A 22,702-nucleotide genomic window follows, 5' to 3' on the forward strand; every position below is an offset into this window, starting at 1 on the left:
TTGGGTTGATTTGCCAGCCCTATACTTTGTTTTACTATATGTCCAGTGGTGTAAAGTAACTAAGTACATTTACTTAAGTACTGTACTTACGTACAGTTTTGAGGTATTTGCTTGAGTATTTCCAGTTTTCAGTACTTTTACTTCTACTCCACTAAATCTCGGATCCAAATATTCTACTTTTACTCCACTACAATTATTTGAAAACTTTAGTTACTAGTTACTTTTGCAGATATAAATTATTATATCATAAAACATACATTAATGCACTTTAGCCCTATTCTATACCATGGCTATTTGAAAATAGCCGATCTACAAGCTCACAATGCATCGCATCGCGACGCGTTGTGAGCTTGTAGATCAGCTATTTTCAAACATTTTGTACTTTCACTTTTGGTACTTTAAAGGAGTAGTTCACCCCCAAAATGACTTTTTTTCTATTGATTAGTCACGCCATGGAGACTAGAGTTCAATAATATTTTTTGGTTTTTGTCACATTCCTAAGACAAAAATTTGATTTGAGTAAATTTACCCCATTGATTCCAGATGGGGACCCGTTTCGAAACGGGTCCCCATCCGGAACGAATGGGGGTAAATTTATTGTTATCACATTTTTGTCTTAGGAATGCGACAAAAAACTAAAAATATTATTGAACTCTAGTCTCCATGGCGTGACTAATCAATAGAAAAAAAGTCATTTTGGGGGTGAACTACTCCTTTAAGTACATTTTGATGCCAATACTTTTGTACTTTTACTCAAGTACATTTTGAATTCTGGACTTTTACTTGTAACGGAGTGTTTCTACAATGCACTATTGGTACTTTGTGGGTACTTTTTCCACCACTGTGTATGTCCCATCTAGCTGCTGGTGGGAGCTCCGTTTGGGACAACGCGCAGTAAGACCATACCCAAGGACCTGCTGTCCTCCGCCCAGGACCTGGATACCATCTGGTCTCTCGGGGCAAGGCTCTCTCCTTTTTACTGTTACATCAATACCATAGTAGCACACGGACAGACACAATGGAGCTTTATTTAAACATTACCCAACTGCTACTTTCACCTCTACCACAGCCCCGCCTGGAATAAATAATCTGGTTATAAAATAGATTTAACGCTAATGGCGACGTGCAATGATTTTCTGTTTGCTCTGTTGTGTTGTGATTTATTCATGCACTCTCATAGCCTTTACTGTATGCGCAAAGATGATGCAATTAACTTACGTGTGTGTGTGTGTGTGTGTGTGTGTGTGTGTGTGTGTGTGTGTGTGTGTGTGTGTGTGTGTGTGTGTGTGTGTGTGTGTTTCTCCTCAAACAGGGTTATCTTCAGTATTCTGTACTATTCTACGGTTATTATGGCAGGGTGCGGAGAATTGGCAGTGCAGGCTACCGGCTGCCACTAGCCTACTTTCTGGTCGGAATGGCCGTTTTTGCCTACAGTTTTATCATTCTGCTAAGGAGGTATAATCACCTTTTATATCAGTTTGTACACACATACATAGAGGTTTAGTTACAAACTCAGAATAGTTTGGTCTTAGTTGGTCAAATGTTATGTAACAGCAAGTCTGGGGCCTTAACAAAGTCTATATGAAATTAAAATTTCTTAATAACTAGGGGTGTGCCAAAAAATCGACAATGCTGACAATGCCATAATGTGATGCCCACCCCTAAGACTGTTTTGCTGTAACTTGCCTGGCAGAATGGCCAAGAACTCCCGGCTCAGTCTGTCCAGTGCCTCTGATGAGAACTTCACCTTCTGCTGGAGGGTGTTCTGTGCCTGGGACTACCTGATAGGGAACCCAGAGGCTGCCGAGAGCAAGGGGGCCGCCATAGTCAACAACATCAGAGTGAGTTGTACACTGGGGGTGCAAAAACGAATACATTTAATTAATTATGAAAAAGAATAATCGATAATTTGATAAAATAATGAATCAATATGTTGGGCATGTCATTATAGATCATGGCTTTAAAGGGGCTACACCATGAATTTTCATTTTTCCAATTTTTAAGTATTTTTTGGGTGTCCCACCAGCCAGTTCCTCCTCACAAAGTCCTATTTCTGACCATTGTGTCTTTCTCAGTTTATGGGCAGATCTATGTAAGCAGAACTGGCTGTCTGAGAAAGGACCCGATTGTGATGTCACAATCGGGACCTACTGCTACTGCTGTGCTGAGTGGGGGGTTGGGGAGGGGTGGGCAGGCCTGAGAAGGAGGCAGGAGGAGCTGGGAGAGGGTTGGGGAGGGGTGGGCAGGCCTGCTGAGCAGCAGGTGGGGAGGAGTGTGGGGCCAAAACTTGCTCAATAGCGCAGTCCTCCCACTCAGGACAAGGTGGTACTGCAGCTGAAAATGCTCTGAAAGCCTGGCAGAAATGACAGGGGCTCTGTATTCAGGAGTGGTAATTTAGCCTCAAACCTTTTGAAAAACGTTTTTGGGACACAAACAATGTTATATCAATTATTTTTAAATGCATGGTGTAGGACCTTTAAAGAAAAATTACCAACATTTCAAATGTAGTAGAAAATAGCTACTGTACAACAGCTACAAATGTAGTGAAAGCAGCTCACAACGTTTAATATGCTTCATAATAAAAATGTGTAAATGTGAATTAAAATGAAAGCAAAACACACATACACATCTGTGAATCTACAGTACCGTTTGCAACACAACATTATGAACACACGCAGGCACACACAAGTACTATAAACACACACATACTGTACACACATCTCAGAGTCAGCAATTCTACTTCAGTCTGATGTGATTGCCTATGCTATGTACAGTATATAGTCACAAGTGCGTGCTTGTGTGCATGCGTGTGCAGAAGACAGTAAGTACAGTGAAGGCTTACGTACAAGTCCATAACTGTTGATTTCCCAAAGGGCAGACAAATTGCTCCGATCAGGGACGTGCTGGCCATTGGGAAAAGCGGGACAACTCCCGAACGGCCGGTTCATTCCCGGCCTGGACCAGCCATTGTCCAGGCCGGCCATTGGGAAAAAAAATTAAATAAAATGTCGGCCTTTGTTCCATTTTGGGGGCTGGGTGTCACTGTCGGACAGAAACCTTGTATCTCCAAGTTTCAAATGTATACATTTTTTCGCAAAGCAAAGCCCTGCTTCACCATACAAGGCCGTTGCACAAAAGTAGTGAAAACAGCAGATCTACAAGCACACAACGCCTCGCGGTGCGAGGCATTGTGTGCTTGTAGATCGGCTGTTTTCACTAGTTTAAATCATTTTTAAAATGATAAATATAAAACAAACCCGACAACGATGAAATATAACTTATGTACAATAATTGGCCCACTGGCTTGTCACTTGTCATGATCTGAAATGGCAAATCTTTGAGTAGCAGTAGCGCTATAGTGAGAGATCTCTCTCTATAGCGCGCAATGAGGGCCTCTACAACTCTTTTTCCCGGGCTGAATCGGGCCCAGCACGTCCCTGGCTTTCTTGTGCACTTTATCCATCCGCAAGAGCCCGGTTAATCCTGTTGATAACATGGATATCTAATTAAAACAAACAAATCTTGATCTCGGGCAGGATTTCTGGCATAGTAAGCATCCTAAATCTAATCTCCGTCTTTCCTTCCAGGAGGCCATTGTGGAGGAGCAGGAGAAGAAGAAGGACACTAGTCTGTAGGTGTCTTGACTGTATATTTCAACGTGGTTCTCAAACATTGATATGTCAAGAATGATGGGTCCTCAAATTAAGCCTATATTTGTCCGTGGACCCCATTTGAAAAGATTTGGTGCCATTGACCCCTTAAAATGACAACTTTGTTTTTTACAACGAGGGTTCATATTTTAGATTGTAATTAGTGAAAAGAAAAAAATAGTGTTAAAACGTTTTAGCGATTTTAACGATTTTGATTTTCAATGGTTGGGGGTATGCGTACAAGTGGTCTGTCTTTTTAGACACAATAAGCTCATTCTCAAGATGCACCGCAATCTTTCATCGGCAGATGTGACTTATGGGGGCTAGTAGTGTTCCTGTAAATAGTAATAAAGAAATTGTCAGCCGATTGTGTCATTTAGCCACTTGTACGCATGCCCCCACCCACTGAAATCAAAATCGCTAAAACAATAGAAAGCAGTAAATTAAAGCATTTTGACACTCATCTTTTCTTTTCTCTAATTACAATCTAAAATATGAACCCTTGACACATTAAAAAAAAGTTGTCCTTTAAAAGAAGATTTCTGTCAAAATGTTTTGAAAACAGCAGGCAACAATAGCAGCAAGCTTGGCTGGATATTTGTGAGTAGCCAAAAATAATAATTAGGCTTAATTGTTTCAAATGTTGGTCATTTTGCTGGGGGCCCCCTGGAACTCCCTCAAGGACCCCTGAGGGTCCCATGGACCACGCTTGGAGAACCAGTGGTGAATTTCAATTCAATCCACTTTGTTTATAGAGCACATTTAAAACAGCCTTGAACCAAAGTGCTCTACACTCAGTAAACAAATATAAAATATTAAGAGTAAAACTATAAACAATAGACCGGGGGGAAAACACAGACACATCGCCTAACGGAATCGTCAACTCTCAGTTTGAATCATCGAAAGCCAAGGAGTACATCAAGTAAGCTTTTAAAAGTGATTTAAACACAGTCAAGGTTTGAGATGCATAGGATCACTGCTCAACATCTTATCCTGTGTTTCTTAAACTGCACAAATTAACCGACTCCAGTACTTGTGTCAAAGTATATTGAAATACAAGTGAAAGTTGCTTTTTAGATTATACCTTAGTTCAGTGTTTCTCAACCACTGTGCCTGGGGACCTTTAAGCCCTTTGCACACAGGCGCGTTTATCTGCACGGATAAAACGGACAATTTCATTTTTTAAAAAGAAAACAATGATTCTCTACGACCTCATGCACACCGGATCCGAATTAGCCGTGCGACAAGTGGCTGCGGTCGTGCGTTTTTTTCTCGATCGAACCCAGTTCGATTCATGCATCTTGTCGCATGCGGTAAAAAACTCATCACTCCTTTTATGACTCCTTTTGGGATCCGCAGCGCCGATTCCGCACAGCATTGCACACCAAATCCAATGCGTTTTATTCATACAGCAAATGGAAGAAACGCAACTGTCCTGTGTGCAAAGGGCTTTAGTGTGCCCCTGAGAAGGGTCAAGTGTGCCCCTTGAAACTGCTTGAAAGCCAGTATTGTATTTATCATTTTAAAAATGATTTAAACTAGTGAAAACAGCCGATCTACAAGCAGATCGGCCGTTTTCACTACTGTTGTGCAACAGCCTTGTACGATGAAGCAGGGCTTTACTTTGTGAAGAAACGTGGTTACGTTTGGTTAGAACTGACTGAAAATAACTTTGTACTGTAAGTTTAATATGACACTAAATATTTTATTCAAGTGTCCAAATAAATAAATAAAATGTCGGCCTTTGTTCCATTTTGGGGGCTGGGTGTCACTGTCGGACAGAAACCTTGTATCTCCAAGTTTCAAATGTATACATTTTTTCGCAAAGCAAAGCCCTGCTTCACCATACAAGGCCGTTGCACAAAAGTAGTGAAAACAGCAGATCTGGGGTGCTGTCGCGGCACCCCAGGGTCCCCCGCCGTCACCCACTTTGAAAACCCCTGGTCTATGTGTGCACGTGCCTGGTTTCTGTCCACCGCATAGGATCATATGTCAGCCCTACAGTACAGCACCTGGAGGTACTGTACATCCCAAACAACCACATTAACCAGCGTAACATCTTGCCTTGTCTCGGCCCACAGTGATGCATGTTCCCTCCTCCTCCGACTGCTTTCAAAATCAAGCAAATTTACACCTCTCTCAGCACATTGCAATCTGCTGCGCACAGACGCACACACGCACGGGCACGCGCAGGGACACAGCAGTACGCACACGTCGTCCAGGCATATAACTCTTACAAACGGCCCTTTACTGCGGCGGAGGACTACCTCTAAATCACCATCAAGACATCATCAGAGCCGGCGAAGCACATTAAAACTGGATTAACACACTCAGAACGGGTACACATTATAGTGTATCATTATCTTATGCTTGAGCTATTGAAAAATAGCAGATATACAAGCTCACAGCGCGGCACCGAGTGCCGCGCTGCGAGCTTGTAGATCTGCTATTTTTGAAAAATCGTGAAAATTTGAATTTTGACCCCGATTCTATAAGTGTCTTTTGAATCCTTCTAAGGTTTTTTTGAAAAACCTATGTTTCTATGTCAGCAATCTGGCTATAGCCATCGTCAAAAAGAAAAGGTCCTTTTCACTTAACGGGAGCTCAGTTAGTCTGTTCTTGAGAGACTACTATGTCAGTGGTTCTCAAACCTTTTCATGTGAAGGATCCCCAAAATTATATTTATTTGGCCACAGACCCCCATCTCAAAATATTTAGTTCCAGGGACCACCCAGAAGCAAAATTTGAGTTACAAACGTTCGCTTTGAAAATACATATATTCAAAGATTTGCACACATTTTCACGACTTTTTCAAAAATAGCAGATCTACAAGCTCGCAGCGCGGCACTCGGTGCCGCGCTGTGAGCTTGTATATCTGCTATTTTTCAACAGTTAAAGCATTCAATAATTTTAGGCCTAAGTGGGTTAATACATCAGAGATGGCTCTGGAAGCAGCGCGTGGGACTCTCCATCACCCCTCCGCTGTGCTCCAGGCATCGCAGGCCCAGGGCCAAAATAATAGAAACTCTGATTGAAAAAACATTCTAGTTAACTGAAAAAATACAAATAAAAACTAGACCTTATAAAAAAAATTGTAACTAACTGAAACGGTATTGTTTTTATAAAACAAACTAAAACTAAATCGTTGTTGTCAAAGAATTGTAAAAATCTTTAAAAAAGAAAATAATAATAACCAATTTACAAACACATTGCATTGCGGCACGTTGTGAGCTTCTAGATGAACTGTAGTCCCTGACTACCGCATATTACAACAAACAAATGAAACAAAGAATCCCCAAATAAAAACTATAGCGTGTGTGTGTGTGTGTGTGTGTGTGTGTGTGTGTGTGTGTGTGTGTGTGTGTGTGTGTGTGTGTATATATATATATATATACATATATATATTAGGGCTGGGATGCGATTAACATTTTTAATCTAATTAATTACAAGTGGCGTTTCCATAAACTTATTCGAATTAGGGAAGCGAATTATCAGAAATATGCATTAAGACAAAGCGAATTTAGCATGTTTCCATTTGCGGGTGTCATTCGAATTAGCGACGGTCGCAAGAGTTGATCGGGCTGATTTTTTTCAGACCGAACCTGAGCACTGCACCGTCTGCACGTCTGACTGCTGTGACTCGGTCGCTGTCTAGTGTCTAGTAGTGGGAAGAAGGGGTTATCAGTCATCATCATGGCCCCAAATAACTTTTAAATATATTACAATTGGCGACAAGTCTGTTACGAAATTGGCAAGAGTTCCTCTCAATACATAAAGCTACCGGTTCACCGGGAAAACCGCGGTCGCGTTGCTGCACAGTGCTCATCCAGTTTCAGCGTCCTCATGGAAGGTCAGGTGGCCGATCTGCAAGCTCACAACGCGGCGCGGAGACGTGGATGCGAGCTGCTGTGCGCTTGTAGTTTGGGCACTTCAGGCACGCAACACTGTGTGATGAGGAAGGGTTCGCCACCGATGGCTTGACTCCGGGAGGTGAAAACGGGAGGAATTTACACGGCCCGTGTCACTCCGTGTGTAACAAACAACCGGTTTGTTTTGTGGGCTAACGTGGACGTAAAGCGGCAGGGGAAATGGACCTAGAAAGTCATAATCTATTCGCATTTATTGTCTGACCCGTTTCCATTCACTTTTGCGCATTTAGTTTATTCGATAAAGGATCAAAATCCTCCTCCTCCAAGCGGATAACTTTTTTTGCGGATAATGAAAGTTTATTCGCATTTTGAAGTGTTTCCATAAAAACATTTAGCGAATAAGCCGTTAATGCGCAAAAAGTGGCTTTATGGAAACGCCACTACAGGCTCTGTGATTAATTAATCACATTTAATCACATTTTAATCGCACATCGATATTTGACCTGAGAACACATTTTGTTGTACGAGTGAATCAACGAGTGAGTTTTTTTAATCTAAATTTCACATCCACTGGGCCAAGCAAAGCGCTCTGATCGGCTACTTCTCCCTTTGCGTTTGTTGTCTCTTCTTGGTTGGTGCATCGCTATGATCGGTATGCCCGAAACTGAAGGTTCTGTGGTGCAAAAACTAAGAGCGATTAAAATGAGTACATTTTTTTAATCACGTACATTTTCTGTAATTAATTAATCGCAATTAATCAGTTATAAAGTCCCAGCCTTAATATATATATATATATATATATATATGTATATATATATATATATGTATATCAGTGATTGCGCTAGGATTTTTAACTGCCGGTCACCGTGACCGGCATGATTAAAATGTACCGGACATCTGAAGAATATACCGGACATAATCATTTTAATGCATAGGTCTACATTACAAGCAGGTGCACAAACAGCCAATAGCAACAGTTAAAGTATTAGGCCTACTGCATAGTTGGGACTGAAAACGAATTGAATGAAAAAGTATAGGCTAAAAAGAAAAAAAACGCTTCAATCTTGCATAAGGGAATTAATTATATTGGACTAATCGCGCTGTTTTCGAGCAGGCTGTCTGCATGTGGCACACGCACACTGCTGTTTCACAACAACGTCTTTCTGTTGCATCATGTTTCATGCCAACAATACAATACCATGTCTTGACTTCAGAATAATGAAAAGGTTGATAGATTCATCTGGCCAGCAATTAATCCAATACTCACTGTCGAGTGGTGACAGTGCGTCCATGCGCATGTTATGCAACTTTGGGAGAGTTGAAAAGGCTTTGTTCTTCCTACTGTCTCCACTCCATCTCCTCTCCTCATAACTTCAATCAAGTGTATAATGTTTGTTTATGGGTTGATTGCTGACCGTGCGTGGATTCCTTAATTCCCATGGCTTTACATGCTGTGCGTGCATCGCAAACTGACACTGAAATGAGCGAGCGAGAGAGAAAGAGAGAGAACGGGGGAGCGCGCGGGCGAGCGAGAGAGAGAGAGAGAGAGAAAGAGAGAGAGAGAGAGAGAGAGAGAGAGAGAGAGAGAGAGAGAGAGAGAGAGAGAGAGGCAGGCAGCCTGCGCAGAGGAGCAGACAGCGATAATAATAAATGACCATTGGTTTTTCAATTGGTCAGGAGATGTCCGGGAGGAATTTTATTTTTCGGTCTTGGCCATAAAAAATCGGTCAAATCCGGCAATTCCCGGTCTAACGCAATCTCTGATGTATGTATATATATATATATATATATATATATATACACACACATTAGTAAGACGCCTCAGGGCGACATTCGACCAGGTCGCACCAATTCTTGGCCATCTGGCCAGTGATGTATATCGGACCATTTACCCATATATGGAGGCCACATCGGCCACATACCACACTAACAGAATCCATATATGGCCAAGACAGACCATGTCTGTGTGGCTGGTTCTACAGACAGGGATCTCCAGGTATGATGTCAGATGTCATAGACATCATAGGACTTTCACATAACGAATAACTGAGTAAGCATGTTTGGGCACAGCATATCTCCATATACAGTACATGGATCTCCATATATGGGTACCGTACCGGGGGTCATCATGTGACTTCATTCCCATATGAAGTCCTGTTAGATATGGGCTTAATATTGATGAGATCAGGGAACTCCATATATGGGCATAAAAGGGATTCTGTTAGTGTGACATCACACTAATCACAACTAATCTGCAACCTACGGTCGCAATAAATGATTTAGAGTTGGTAACCTAATGGACCCTTATAGATCTTAGCGGTCCATTTGGTTTCATTTTACGCTCTCAAGAGTTAAATTACGCTCGCAAGAGTTGAATTATTGTTAAACATCTGCATTACTTAATTTACTGAAAGGCCTAGAATTATTGAATGCTTTAACTATTGAAAAATAGCAGATCTACAAGCTCACAGGGCGGCACCGAGTGCCACGCTGCGAGCTTGTAGATCTGCTATTTTTGAAAAAGTCGTGAAAATGTGTGCAAATCTTTGAATATATGTATTTTTAAAGCAAGTTTGCTTCTGGGTGGTCCCTGGAACTAAATATTTTGAGATGGGGGCCTGTGGACAAATTCATATTATATTTGGGGGTCCTTCACATGAAAACCACTGACATAGGAGTCTCTCAAGAACAGACTAACTGAGCTCCAGTTCAAGTGAAAAGGACCCTTTCTTTGACGATGGCTCGCCAGATTGCTGACACAGAAACATAGGTTTTTCAAGGATTCAAAAGACACTTATAGAATCGGGTCAAAATTCAAATTTTCACGATTCTTCTAAAATAGCAGATATACAAGCTCGCAGAGTGCCGCGCTGTGAGCTTGTATATCTGCTATTTTTCAGTAGTTAAAGCATACAATAATGATACACAATAATGTGTACCCGTTTTGAATGGGTTAAGAGGTCTATTCTAAAGAACTCAAATTGATTCCCCTCCCCTCAATTTTAGAGCAAACACCATGCACTTTACCTTCTATGAACACACAACCCAATAATCAACTGACGGGTGATGATCTTCTTCTGTACCTTCTCAGGGCGGTATTAATCAGTCTTAGAATCCTGGCCAACATCCTGGTGCTGCTGTCCCTGGCTGGCAGCATATACATCATCTACTTTGTGGTGGACCGCTCTCAGAAGCTGGAGCAGATGAAACCAGAGCTCACGTTGTGGGAGAAGAATGAGGTACAGAGCCATGAGCAGGGACGTGCTGGGCCCCTGATTCAGCCCGGGGAAAAGAGTTGGAGAGGCCCTCATTGCGCACTATAGAGAGATCTCTCTCTATAGCGCTGCTGCTGCTACTCAAAGATTTGCCATTTCAGATCATGACAAGTGACAAGCCAGTGGGCCAATTACATGGATTATATTTTGTTGTTGTCGGGTGGAAACCAACCTTGTATGTCCAAAACCGTTTTGTATTTATCATTTTAAAAACGATTTAAACTAGTGAAAACAGCCGATCTATAAGCACACAACGCCTCGCACCGCGAGGCGTTGTGTGCTTGTAGATCGGCTGTTTTCACTACTTTTGTGCGACGGCCTTGTATGATGAATCAGGGCTTTACTTTGCGAAAAAAATGTACAAATTTGAAACTTGGGAGATACGAGGTTTCTGCCCGACAGTGACGATTTACTTTGTTGGCCACCCAGCCCCCAAAATGTAACGAAGGCCGACATTTTATTTGAATTCCTTTCCTAGGAATGAACCGGCCGTTCGGGAGTTGTCCCGGTTTTCCCAATGGCCAGCACGTCCCTGGAGCCATGAGTGCAGGCGGACATGGTCGTCCCATTCATTCGATTAGGTTGCATATACGATACGATTACCAAGGAATGGATGAAACTGTAGAGGCTGAGACGTACACAGTGGAAGCAGACTGTAAATTGCCAGTTTGATTTGCCTCCATCTGTCAATGACAGACGATATGTCACTACAGTAATACACTTCCAAAGAGACTGGTGCTATAGTTTATAAGCCAAATGTCGCCACCGCCGGGCTATACAGTTCTTGCCATATCCTTTCTCTGCTTTATTTCATAATATAATTTTTTTTTTGGACAAGGCGTCTTCTTGGGTAGCTATTCTGTTTTATTTGAACACTTCATTTACACTCTGTCTCTGGTGTTATTTACATATTTTTACTTTATTTGTCCATTGAATATTGTTTAAAACAGGGGTCTTCAACGTTTTCAGGCCAAGGACCCCTTAGTTGAGAGAGAGATGAAGCAGGGACCCCCACAACCTACTGTAGATTCCACATAGTTTCATTGTTTGACAGCACAATCATCAGTGTATTTTGGATTCATGTGAATTTGTGTTTTCAGATATTTAACCACTTGAACCGTCAATACTTAATAAACTTGACCTTTCACTCTGTACTTAGTCTGCTCATTTCCCCCTCTTTTGCCAGAAATAGACGATCTACAAGCTCACAACGCCTCGCAGAGCTTGTAGATCTGCTATTTTTGACTAAAGTTCTCAGAATATGGACACTAGGGTTCAAGTGGTTAATATAAAAAAGGAGAAAAAAGGTTTCTATCACACAAAGATTTGGAGGACCCCCTGTAGTAACTCTGAGGACCCCCTAGGGGTCCCGGACCCCCTGTTCAAGATCCCTGGTTTAAAAGAATAATATGTCAAATATGTCAATGGAAAATTACAATAATTATCAGTCCAATCCAAAGGCAAAATTGATGTCTACAGTTTGGTATGAAAGCCAACATTTAGTCAATTCTCCTTCCAGGTGAGTGTAGTTGTGTCCCTGATCACCATGATAGCCCCGTCTGCCTTTGAGCTGGTGGCCCAGCTGGAGATGTACCACCCCAGAACGTCCCTCCGCTTTCAACTGGCCAGGTACACCATCTGTTTTTAATATGTTTAGAATAAGTATTAATTCCATTTCTCTTGTGGTGTAAAGTAAAGTACATTTACTTGAGTACTGTACTTGAGTACAATTTTGAAGTAATTGTACTTTACTTGAGTAAGGGTGCCCTCACACCAAAATACCTATGAGAGTGGAATCTGCGTTCCGCCAATGCATTTCAATGAGAGGGGGTGTTTTTTTTGCAGAAATCCTCTGCTGGCATGAAACCGCTTCACTCTCATTGAAATGCATTGGGACGCGGATTCCACTCTCATAGGTACTTTGGTGTGAGGGCACCCTAAGACCAATTTCTAATACTTTTACTTCTATTCCACTACATCTCGGATCCAAACGTGGTACTTACTACTTTTATTCCACTACATTTATTTGACAACTTTAGCTACTAGTTACTTTATAGATTTAGATTTTTATTACTAAACATATACAGTACATTAGTCACTTCAGCCCTATTATGTTTTGGCCATTTGAAAATAGTCGATCTACTAGCTCACCATGCATTGCATCGCTACGCATGGTGAGCTTGTAGATCTGCTATTTTCAAAAGATTTGTATGCATTTTATACATTAAGACTTGTGAAACAGGACATTCCGCATAATGAGTACTTTCTACTTTTGATACTTTAAGTATATTTTGATGCCAATACCTTTGTACTTTTACTCAAGTAATCTTTCTATTCCAGGCTTTTACTTGTTGCAGAGTACGTTTAAATTGCAGTATTGATACTTTTACTTAACGGGTACACATTATTGTGTATCATTATTTTATGCTTTAACTATTGAAAAATAGCAGATATACAAGCTCACAGCGCGGCACCGAGTGCCGCGCTGCGAGCTTGTAGATCTGCTATTTTTGAAAAATCGTGAAAATTAGAATTTTGACCGGATTCTATAAGTGTCTTTTGAATCCTTCTAAGATTTTTTGATAAACCTATGTTTCTATGTCAGCAATCTGGCCAGCCATCGTCAAAGAAAAGGTCCTTTTCCCTTAACTGGAGCTCAGTTAGTCTGTTCTCGAGAGACTACTATGTCAGTGGTTCTCAAACCTTTTCATGTGAAGGACCCCCAAAATTATATTTATTTGGCCACGGACAGTCGGACACCCATCTCAAAATATTTAGTTCCAGGGACCACCCAGTAGCAAAATTTGAGTTACAAACATTCACTTCGAAATATATTCAAAGATTTGCACACATTTTCACGACTTTTTCAAAAATAGCAGATCTACAAGCTCGCAGCGCGGCACTCGGTGCCGCGCTGTGAGCTTGTATATCTGCTATTTTTCACTGGTTAAAGCATTCAATAATTCTAGGCCTAAATGGGTAAAGTAAGACATTTTAGTACTTTTCCTCACCACTGTGTGCAGGGTGCTGGTTCTATACCTTGGTAACCTCTACAGCCTCATCATTGCTCTACTTGACAAGGTCAACACTATGAGCAATGCCGTGAGTACACACATCCACGCAACACACACTCGCTTATTTGTTTGAACAAAGGAGAAGAAGCACTTTTCCGGCACCATGATGTAAGCTAAGCTTCTCACACAATAATCTACAGCAGTGGTCTTCAACGTTTTCAGGCCAAGGACCCCTTAATTGAAAGAGAGATGAAGTGGGGACGCCCCACTATCTTCTCTTAGATTCCATATAGTTTCATCATTTGACAGCACAATCATTGATGTATTTTGGATTCATGTCAATTTGTGTTTTCAGACATGTAACCACTTGAACAGGCAATACTTAATAAACTTGACCTTTCACTCTACTTAGTTTGCTCTTTTTCCCCTCTAGACCAAACCTCTTTGCCAAAAATAGCCGATCTACAAGCTCACAACGGCGTTGTGAGCTTGTAGATCTGCTATTTTTGGCTAAAGTTTCGCAGAATTCGGACACTAGGGTTCAAGTGGTTAATATAAAAAAGGAGAAAAAAGGTTTCTATCACACAAAGATTTGAAGGACCCCCTGTAGTAACTCTGAGGACCCCCTAGGGGTCCCGGACCCCCTGTTGAAGACCCCTGATCTACAGTATAATTCATTTTTACAGTCATCCATTAAAAGCTATATAATAACTTTGCAGTCATTATGCATTCAATATCATTATTTTATCATCCGGACATGTGGTTCCTCAAACGGTCGTAAGCCACGGTACAAATCTGCTTTACGATGCAGCAATTTTACAATACGTGTTCTTTATATCAATAGCCTAAAGCCCATCTGGTAACTATGGCATCATATGGATGTAGTCCAGTAATTAAATGGCAGAGGTTGGATAAAATTGTTTTATTTTGTTTTTCAACTGATTCTGACAGGAAATTAGGTCCACTAGCCAGGATAAAAAAATCGACCCTAATCTGCTCATGGCAAATACCCACAGCGGCCAAATCAAGTTGGGCTCCCATCGACTTTCTATACAGGAGGAAAATACCCTGAAAAGAATCTGCTTTAAGTAGGATGTGAGGGGTCTAACTAGGGGTTTGTCATGATGCTGAATCCATTGCAAGCATTTGTTTTGCACAAAAAACATTCCATGGCCCCAGAAAACTCCCACAAAACTGTGAAAAAGTCAAGACTCAACACTAAACCATCGTTTTCTGGGGCAATGTTTAGCCCGAGGAATGTTTTTTGTGCTAAATAAGTCCTTGCAATGGATTCAGCATCATGACAAACCCCTAGTTAGACCCCTCACATCCTCCTTAAAGGAGTAGTTCACCCTCATGCCATGGAGAGTAGAGTTCAATAATATTTTTAGTTTTTTGTCACATTCCTAAGACAAAAATTTGATTCGAGTAAATTTACCCCCATTGATTCCAGTTGGGGACCCGTTTCGAAACGGGTCCCCATCCGGAACGAATGGGGGTACATTTATTGTTATCACATTTTTGTCTTAGGAATGCGACAAAAAACTAAAAATATTATTGAACTCTAGTCTCCATGGCGTGACTAATCAACAGAAAAAAAATCATTTTGGGGGTGAACTACTCCTTTAAAGCAGATTTTTTTTCTGGGTATTTTCCTCCTGTATAGAAAGTCGATGGGAGCCCAACTTGATTTGGCCGCTGTGGGTATTTGCCATGAGCAGATTAGGGTAGATTTTCTATCCTGGCTAGTAGACCTAATTTCCTGTCAGAATCAGTTGAAAAACAAAATAAAAAAATGTTGTCCAACCTGAGTGGATTTTTTAACTTTAATTACCGGACTTAATTTCTCCCAGGAAACGGCCACTCTAGGCAACTTGTCGGAGCCCAGTTCCTTCCTGGCGACCATCTCTCAGCCAGAGGACGACAGCCTGTCCGCCCTGGTCTCCGACGCCTCCGTCTCTGAGCGGAACAGCAGCAGCACCCTGGCCACCATCGCCATGGTGGCCATGGACATCAACATCAGCACCAAGAGCGCCATCACGGCGGCTTCTGTGTCAAACCACACAGGCCTTTTTGAGACACCCCCGTACAAACGGCCCCAGCAGGACCCCTGCTGGGAGACCTATGTAGGACAGGTTGGCACGCATCAGGATATGCATATATTCCTTCATACCCGGTGTTTCTCAAACTAGGGGTGTAACGATACATTTTAACAATGATACGACACGCTAGGGCATTCACCAAATATTTGAATATTTGAATATTCGAATATCAGTCACTATTCGACGTTGTTCACCGAATTCGAATATTCGCTTATTTTTATTTTTTTCTCTTTAAAAAATATATAGTTTATAAAACTTGTCTAGATAGGAAGTCATAAGAATGAGTTGTCAATGCCCCTGGTGGATGAATTTGTTAATGCTCTATACCAGGGGTTCTCAAACCTTTTTAGGCTGTGACCCCCAAAATAAACATATTTGAACTGAGGACCCCCACCCTGACAAGCACTTGGAATTGTAGGTATTACATTTAATGTGACTCGGTTCCACAGATAAATATTGTGAAAATAGCAATGTAGATCGGCTATTTTCACAATGTTCGCCACTTGCTTGCTTAATATTTGACAGTTTGGCCAGTCCTGTCGAATATTCGACTATTCAAATACTTTGAGGTTGAATAATTCGAATACTAAAAATCACTATTCGTGAATTCCCTACGATACACATCATGATACATGGTTGACGACACGATACATGGACGATATTGGTTCATTCGTGGCGATACGATTCGATTCAATGATTTAAAATCGATATAGTAACTATTTAGCGTGAAATTAAATCTGTGTGAAACGTGTCAATAGTGTCAAAGGGAAAAATCTATTATTATGGATATAAATAAGTAAACACTGTGATTCTTTGGCAAATACATGGACACTATACTTCAACAAATGGACACACCCGCACCTTGACATGAACACAGAGATTACACACATTTATCGATAGACCAAGAGTAGCTATATGGAATGGAAAGGTAATTATACCCCTCTTTTAAAATGTCCCTCTTAAAATTGCTAAATACAAGGCACAAATACTTAGTTTCCATACAATCAATTATTTGCACTGCAAAACGATTCGATACCGATTATCTGCATTTTAAACGATATCGACACGATACAAAGCCAAAACGGTACGATGTTTTGCTTTTGCAAACGATACAGTAGATCATTGCATATTAAAATCAATTTCCGTTACTATATCGTTACACCCCTATCTCAAACTGTTTCATGTCAAGGATGGCCAAATTAATCTGTATTTGGCCGCAGACGCACATCTGAAAATATTTTGTGACAGGAACCCTCATACAGAATCTTGTGTTGTAAATGGTAAATGGCGCATTTTATATAGCGCCTTTATCCAAGGCACTTTACAATGATTGTGCATTACATTCACCCATTCACACACATTCATACACCGATGGTGGAGGAAACCACGCACCAACCTGCTCGTCGGGAGCAATTAGGGGTTCAGTTTCTCAAGGACACTTGACACTTCGACACTACTAACTATCTTTCGGTTACCTAAATGTCTGCTCTACCTCCTGAGCCATTGCCGTTTCAAAGATATCCAGGGGCTTGTAGATTGGCTATTTTCAAATAGCCAATGTATGGGTTAAAGTGATTAAATAGATTTTAGTGCTATATTAACTCATTTTTCCAGGGACCCACTGGAACCCCCTCAATGACCCTTGGTGGTCTGTTATATTTAAAAACCTTTTAACAACATAATTGTATTCCTTGACATGAGATTGTTTCAAAGCCACTAGTTTTTAAACCAAGGAAGCTTAACTGGGCTTAAAGGAAGCCCAAATAAGCTACGACCCTTTAGAAACACAAGTGACTTTACAGAAATACAAGCCCAAAGTCGCTTATAACAGGGGTGCCTAAAAGGTAGATCTACCAGTAGATCACCAAGTGTGTGCAGGTAGACCACATGAAGAGGCTCTAAAAACATATAATTAAAATATAAAAAGAATATGTCAATATGACATCAAGAAGGGCCTGTCAGCTCCCTTCATGGCTTCTAAAGTAGGCAAACCTCCAATGCAATGCTTTGTTCAAGAGTCCGTAGCATTACAAAGAACCCCAAAACCTACCACTTCCATACAGAATGGGATGAAGACATTTCCCCCATTATTTCCCATTTATTTCCCCCTTACAGTAAGTGTGTTTGTCTAAAATGTAACGCCAGTGCTGCTATTCCCAAGCCCCCCTCAGGCCCTCAGCTAAAACATTGTGGATGGGTAGATCATGTTGAGCTAGTCATTTTAAAAGTAGATCTCACGTCAAAAAAGTGTGGGCACCCCTGGCTTATAATAAGCGGACTTGGCAACACTAATGGAAACGTGCAGACAGTAACCTGATCAACAGTAATCAATGAGGATTATGAACACAGCACACTGGGGTCCACTTGACTGTAAATACATTTTATGGTGTACTGTACTCAGCAGCCTCCTTTTTTGTTTTCAAAGGACATTGTGTTTACTGAAAAGAAGTCATAAAATCTAATAATGGCTTGTCATCCCTGTCCAATCTTTAGCTGACGACAGCACGTTAGTTACTACAGTTTGTGAATAAAGCTGCACAGATCGCAATGCTGCGTGTGTGCGTGTGTGCGTGTGTGTGTGTGTGTGTGTGTGTGTGCTTATGTGAGTAATGTTATTTTATACTTACTTGCACAGTGATCACAATGCGTTGAGCTTGTAGATTAGCTATTTATGTATTTTTTAAATTTTTTTAATGTTTTGCCTACAAGGCAAAGGCAACATAGGGGATAGTTTAATTTATTAAATTATATTAAAAAAATATTACTAGTAAGACGCCTCAGGGTGACATCGCGCCAATTCTTGGCCATCTGGCCAGTGATGTATATCGGACCAGTTACCCATATATGGAGACCCCTGGAACCCATATATGGAGATCCATGTACTGTACAGTATATGGAGATATGCTGTTATTCGTTATATGAAAGTCCTATGACGTCTATGACCTCTGACATCATACCCTTTTATGCCCATACATGGAGATCCATGTCTGTAGAACCAGCCACACAGATATGGGCCATCTGTCTTGGCCATACCTATATATGGATTCTGTTAGTGTGGTATGTGGCCGATGTGGCCTCCATATATGGGCATTCCCATATGAAGTACTGTTAGATATGGGCTTAATATTGATGACATCAGGGAACTCCATATATGGGCATAAAAGGGATTCTGTTAGTGTGACATCTCAGTGAAGCCAGAGCGTGATGTCAGAGTCACAAGCACACAACGACTCGCGATGCGAGGCGTTGTGTGCTTGTAGATCGGCTGTTTTCACTATAGTTTAAATCATTTTTAAAAGGATAAACGCAAAACGAACGTATTTGGACATACAAGGTTTTCACCCGACAACGACGATAATGTGAGAATGTCTGTGCGTGGGTTCACGTGTTTCCATTGTGTGTTTCTAGGAGATGCTGAAGCTGTCCATCATTGACATGATATTCACAGTGGCCAGCATCCTGCTGATTGACTTCATCAGAGGCTTGGTGGTACGCTACCTGAGTGACTGTTGCTGCTGGGATCTGGAGAGCAAGTTTGTAAGTACTATATCAGGGTAGCCTGCTTCCAGACCATAGACCCCGCCCACTCTCAGAGTGGACTCTTTCTCTGGTCTGGAGTACACAAATCAGGATTTATTTTCGGCCCATCCAATGAGCGCGGGGGTGGGTCTAACGAATATCCAATCCGCGCAGCAGTTGAAACGATTCAAACGAAGTTCACACACACACAGGCAGGCTGAGGAAGGCACACACACACACACACACGCGCGTGCTGATTTCACCAAGCTGTTAATGTTGATTACATGTTTCTGGTCGCAGTTCTGTGTGGAAGCAGTCACTGGCACAGATAGAGACACACACACACAATCACACACACACTCCGCAACCATGCGTCGCGTCCACCTTGCATCTCGATCACCGTGCGTCGCGATCCACGCGCGAGTGCACGCTCGCAAAAAAGTCCCTCCCCGTAAATCGCTCAGAATAGGCACAGTTTCAGACTACTGCGTGAGCTGAGTCTGATATCAGGCTAATATCAGGGGTTATTTTACACAAATCTTTTCTTGTGGTGGTACCTGACACAAAATCTTTTCAGATCAGGGGTGTGCAGCCAAATACATATTAATTTGGGGATCCTTGACAAGAAAATGTTACAAAAGCCATAGCAACAACACTGTTAAAATGAATGGCTAGTGGCTGGGTGGTACTGTGGTTCAAATTCTCCAAGGTGCAACAACCGGCTTGGCCAAGTGCTCCAACAAAGACAATTGGCCATGTTCATGGATGGGCATCAAGTGTATCAAAGGAGACACATAGTTGTGCACACCCTCTCCAAGACCAAACAGTAAAAGTCAGCAGTGACGGGGATTACTGTATACATGGAGGAATTGGCCTAATCACTAAATTGGAAGGAAAATGGAAAAAGTTTGCAAGTGGAGCCATGCTAATGTCTGACTAATTCTCTCTTGGACATTGATAATCTGTCTGAAAGAATACAACTTACCACAGTTGATCTTGTGAAAGAAATGTTGGTCAGAATTAGCTTCTGGTTTTCTAAGGTTGGGTTGATAGGTAGAGTAATGCAACTTTTCTTCCTTCTCTCTTCTCTCAGCCTGAATATGGAGAATTCAAAATAGCTGAAAATGTTCTGCACCTGATATATAACCAAGGAATGATCTGGTGAGTAGAATATAATAATAATAACTATCGATTATGTTCTTAATTGCATTGAATAGATACAAAATGATTCTCATAGATTTTATAATCTACTAAATTGATTAGTCTGATTAAGCACCTTAGCTCAGGAGGTGGTGCAACATTTATTTTTATATTTGTTTTATATGAAGTACTCCCTGGTTCTGATTATAATGAAAACACTTTTTTGAATCACAGAACATCAAGGGGTTCTGGAAATGTACAGGTTATGGAAGGTTCTGGGTTACACTTCTTAGTCAAAAATTAAATAAATAAATAAAAATCACACCCAATGTGAAGTGAGCGGTGGTCGTGCTTGCATAACATATTCAGACTAGGATTTGAGTCTAGGATGTACAGGCTATGCTACACACATACGTTTTGCTATGGCAAAACGCTGAGGAAAAAGGCTACAGACACACGCACAGCCACTCTATGGAGCGGTTTACCACCGCTCAAAAACATTATTGGAAACTTACAGCATTGAAGACAATATAATGATATTGCACGACCTCTGCTTTTTCGTTGGTCCATATAAGACCCTATATAGGCTGAGTAGTCCTGGTCAGTACCCTGGTGACCCTGCTGAAAAGACTTTGGTCAGCCCGTGCACCCTCCATTACACCTGCATGCTTGGCTGGGCCGTATATCCCTTCTCCATTACAGAAATGTCTCCCAGTGATAAAGATAATGATGCGAAACCGAGCGCCTCGGAATGTAATGTCTTTTCTTTGGGGCGCGTGCTGACCCCATGGCAGTGTGGGTGGTGTTCAGGTAGATACTGTACTGGATGTGCGTGTAATAGAAATTGGAGGTCCATTAAAAGAAGAGGTGTAAATCTGCCTCTTTCTCTCGTTCTCTGTGCTAACTGTGTAGGATGGGGGCGTTTTTCTCTCCCTGCCTGCCTGCCTTCAACGTGCTGAAGCTGATTGGTCTGATGTATCTGAGGAGCTGGGCCGTGCTCACCTGTAATGTTCCTCACCAGCAGGTGTTCAGAGCCTCCAGGTCAGCCTGAGCCCACACACACATGCACACACTAGGGCATTCACCAAATATTCGAATATCAAAGTCACTATTCGACATTGTTCACCAAAGTCGAATATTTGCTTTTTTTTTTTTTATTGTCTCCACCAGCCGAAGGCAGGGGGAGAGTATGTTTTCGCCCCTGTCCGTGCGTGCGACGTGCGTCCGTCAGTCTGTGCGTCCGTCCGTCCGTCCGTCCGTCCTCCGAGTTTGTGTACAGCTGCCAAAATGAGCACACACACTCCCTGGATGCCAATTCAGAACCTCTGCCCCACATTTTTCAAATGTCCCTGTTCTAGCGCCACCTTGAGGCCGAGTTTTGCAAAACACATTTCTGTACACTACTCCTACAGATTTTGACCAAAAATCACGCAAATCGGTAGACAGTGTCTCTACAGTCATGTGATCGACACGGATCTGTCTGATTGTCCATATTCCATCCTGATTGGCTGATATTGGCTTTCAAAGTTTGTAAGATTGGTCCATTTTGGACAAAATGCCTCAAATCACAAATGCAGAGTGCAATTAACATGAAATCGCGCACACACGTTCCCACTAGGCCGAGGAAGAAATGCCACTTCAAATTTTTGAAATCAGCCTCATGGTGGCGCTATAACAGGCCGATTTGTGGTTTTACCTATAACTCCACCGATCAGTTTCAAACTTTCTAAGCGCACTCCCTGGATGCCAATTCAGAACCTCTGCCCCACATTTTTCAAATGGCCTGTTCTAGCGCCACCATGAGGCCGATGTTTGCAAAACACATTTCTGTACACTACTCCTACAGATTTTGTCCAAAAATCACGCAAATCGGTAGACAGTATCTCTACAGTCATATGATCGACACAGATCTGTCTGATTGTCCATATTCCATCCTGATTGGCTGATATTGGCTTTCAAAGTTTGTAAGATTGGTCCATTTTGGACAAAATGCCTCAAATCACAAATGCAGAGTGCAATTAACATGAAATCGCGCACACACGTTCCCACTAGGCCGAGGAAGAAATGCCACTTCAAATTTTTGAAATCAGCCTCATGGTGGCGCTATAACAGGCCGATTTGTGGTTTTACCTA

The 22,702-nt window shown here is 41.7% G+C and overlaps 1 protein-coding gene across 1 annotated transcript in view; it reads left to right on the plus strand.

The window, feature by feature from the left end:
• Positions 1-22,702, plus strand: part of tmc3 (transmembrane channel like 3) — a gene marked incomplete at both ends in the record, with an annotated part of 57,769 nt that overhangs the window by 20,803 nt on the left and 14,264 nt on the right. The window contains 11 exons of the mRNA XM_080730032.1: positions 861-959; positions 1,313-1,455; positions 1,694-1,841; positions 3,588-3,631; positions 10,611-10,758; positions 12,314-12,423; positions 13,818-13,896; positions 15,662-15,943; positions 19,319-19,447; positions 20,523-20,590; positions 21,482-21,610. Coding sequence (XP_080586158.1) covers positions 861-959; positions 1,313-1,455; positions 1,694-1,841; positions 3,588-3,631; positions 10,611-10,758; positions 12,314-12,423; positions 13,818-13,896; positions 15,662-15,943; positions 19,319-19,447; positions 20,523-20,590; positions 21,482-21,610 — 1,379 coding nt within the window. The remainder of the gene's footprint in view (positions 1-860; positions 960-1,312; positions 1,456-1,693; positions 1,842-3,587; positions 3,632-10,610; positions 10,759-12,313; positions 12,424-13,817; positions 13,897-15,661; positions 15,944-19,318; positions 19,448-20,522; positions 20,591-21,481; positions 21,611-22,702) is intronic.

Source organism: Nannobrachium achirus (assembly GCF_963921795.1).
Source record: "Nannobrachium achirus genome assembly, chromosome: 7".
Lineage (NCBI taxonomy): Eukaryota > Metazoa > Chordata > Actinopteri > Myctophiformes > Myctophidae > Nannobrachium > Nannobrachium achirus.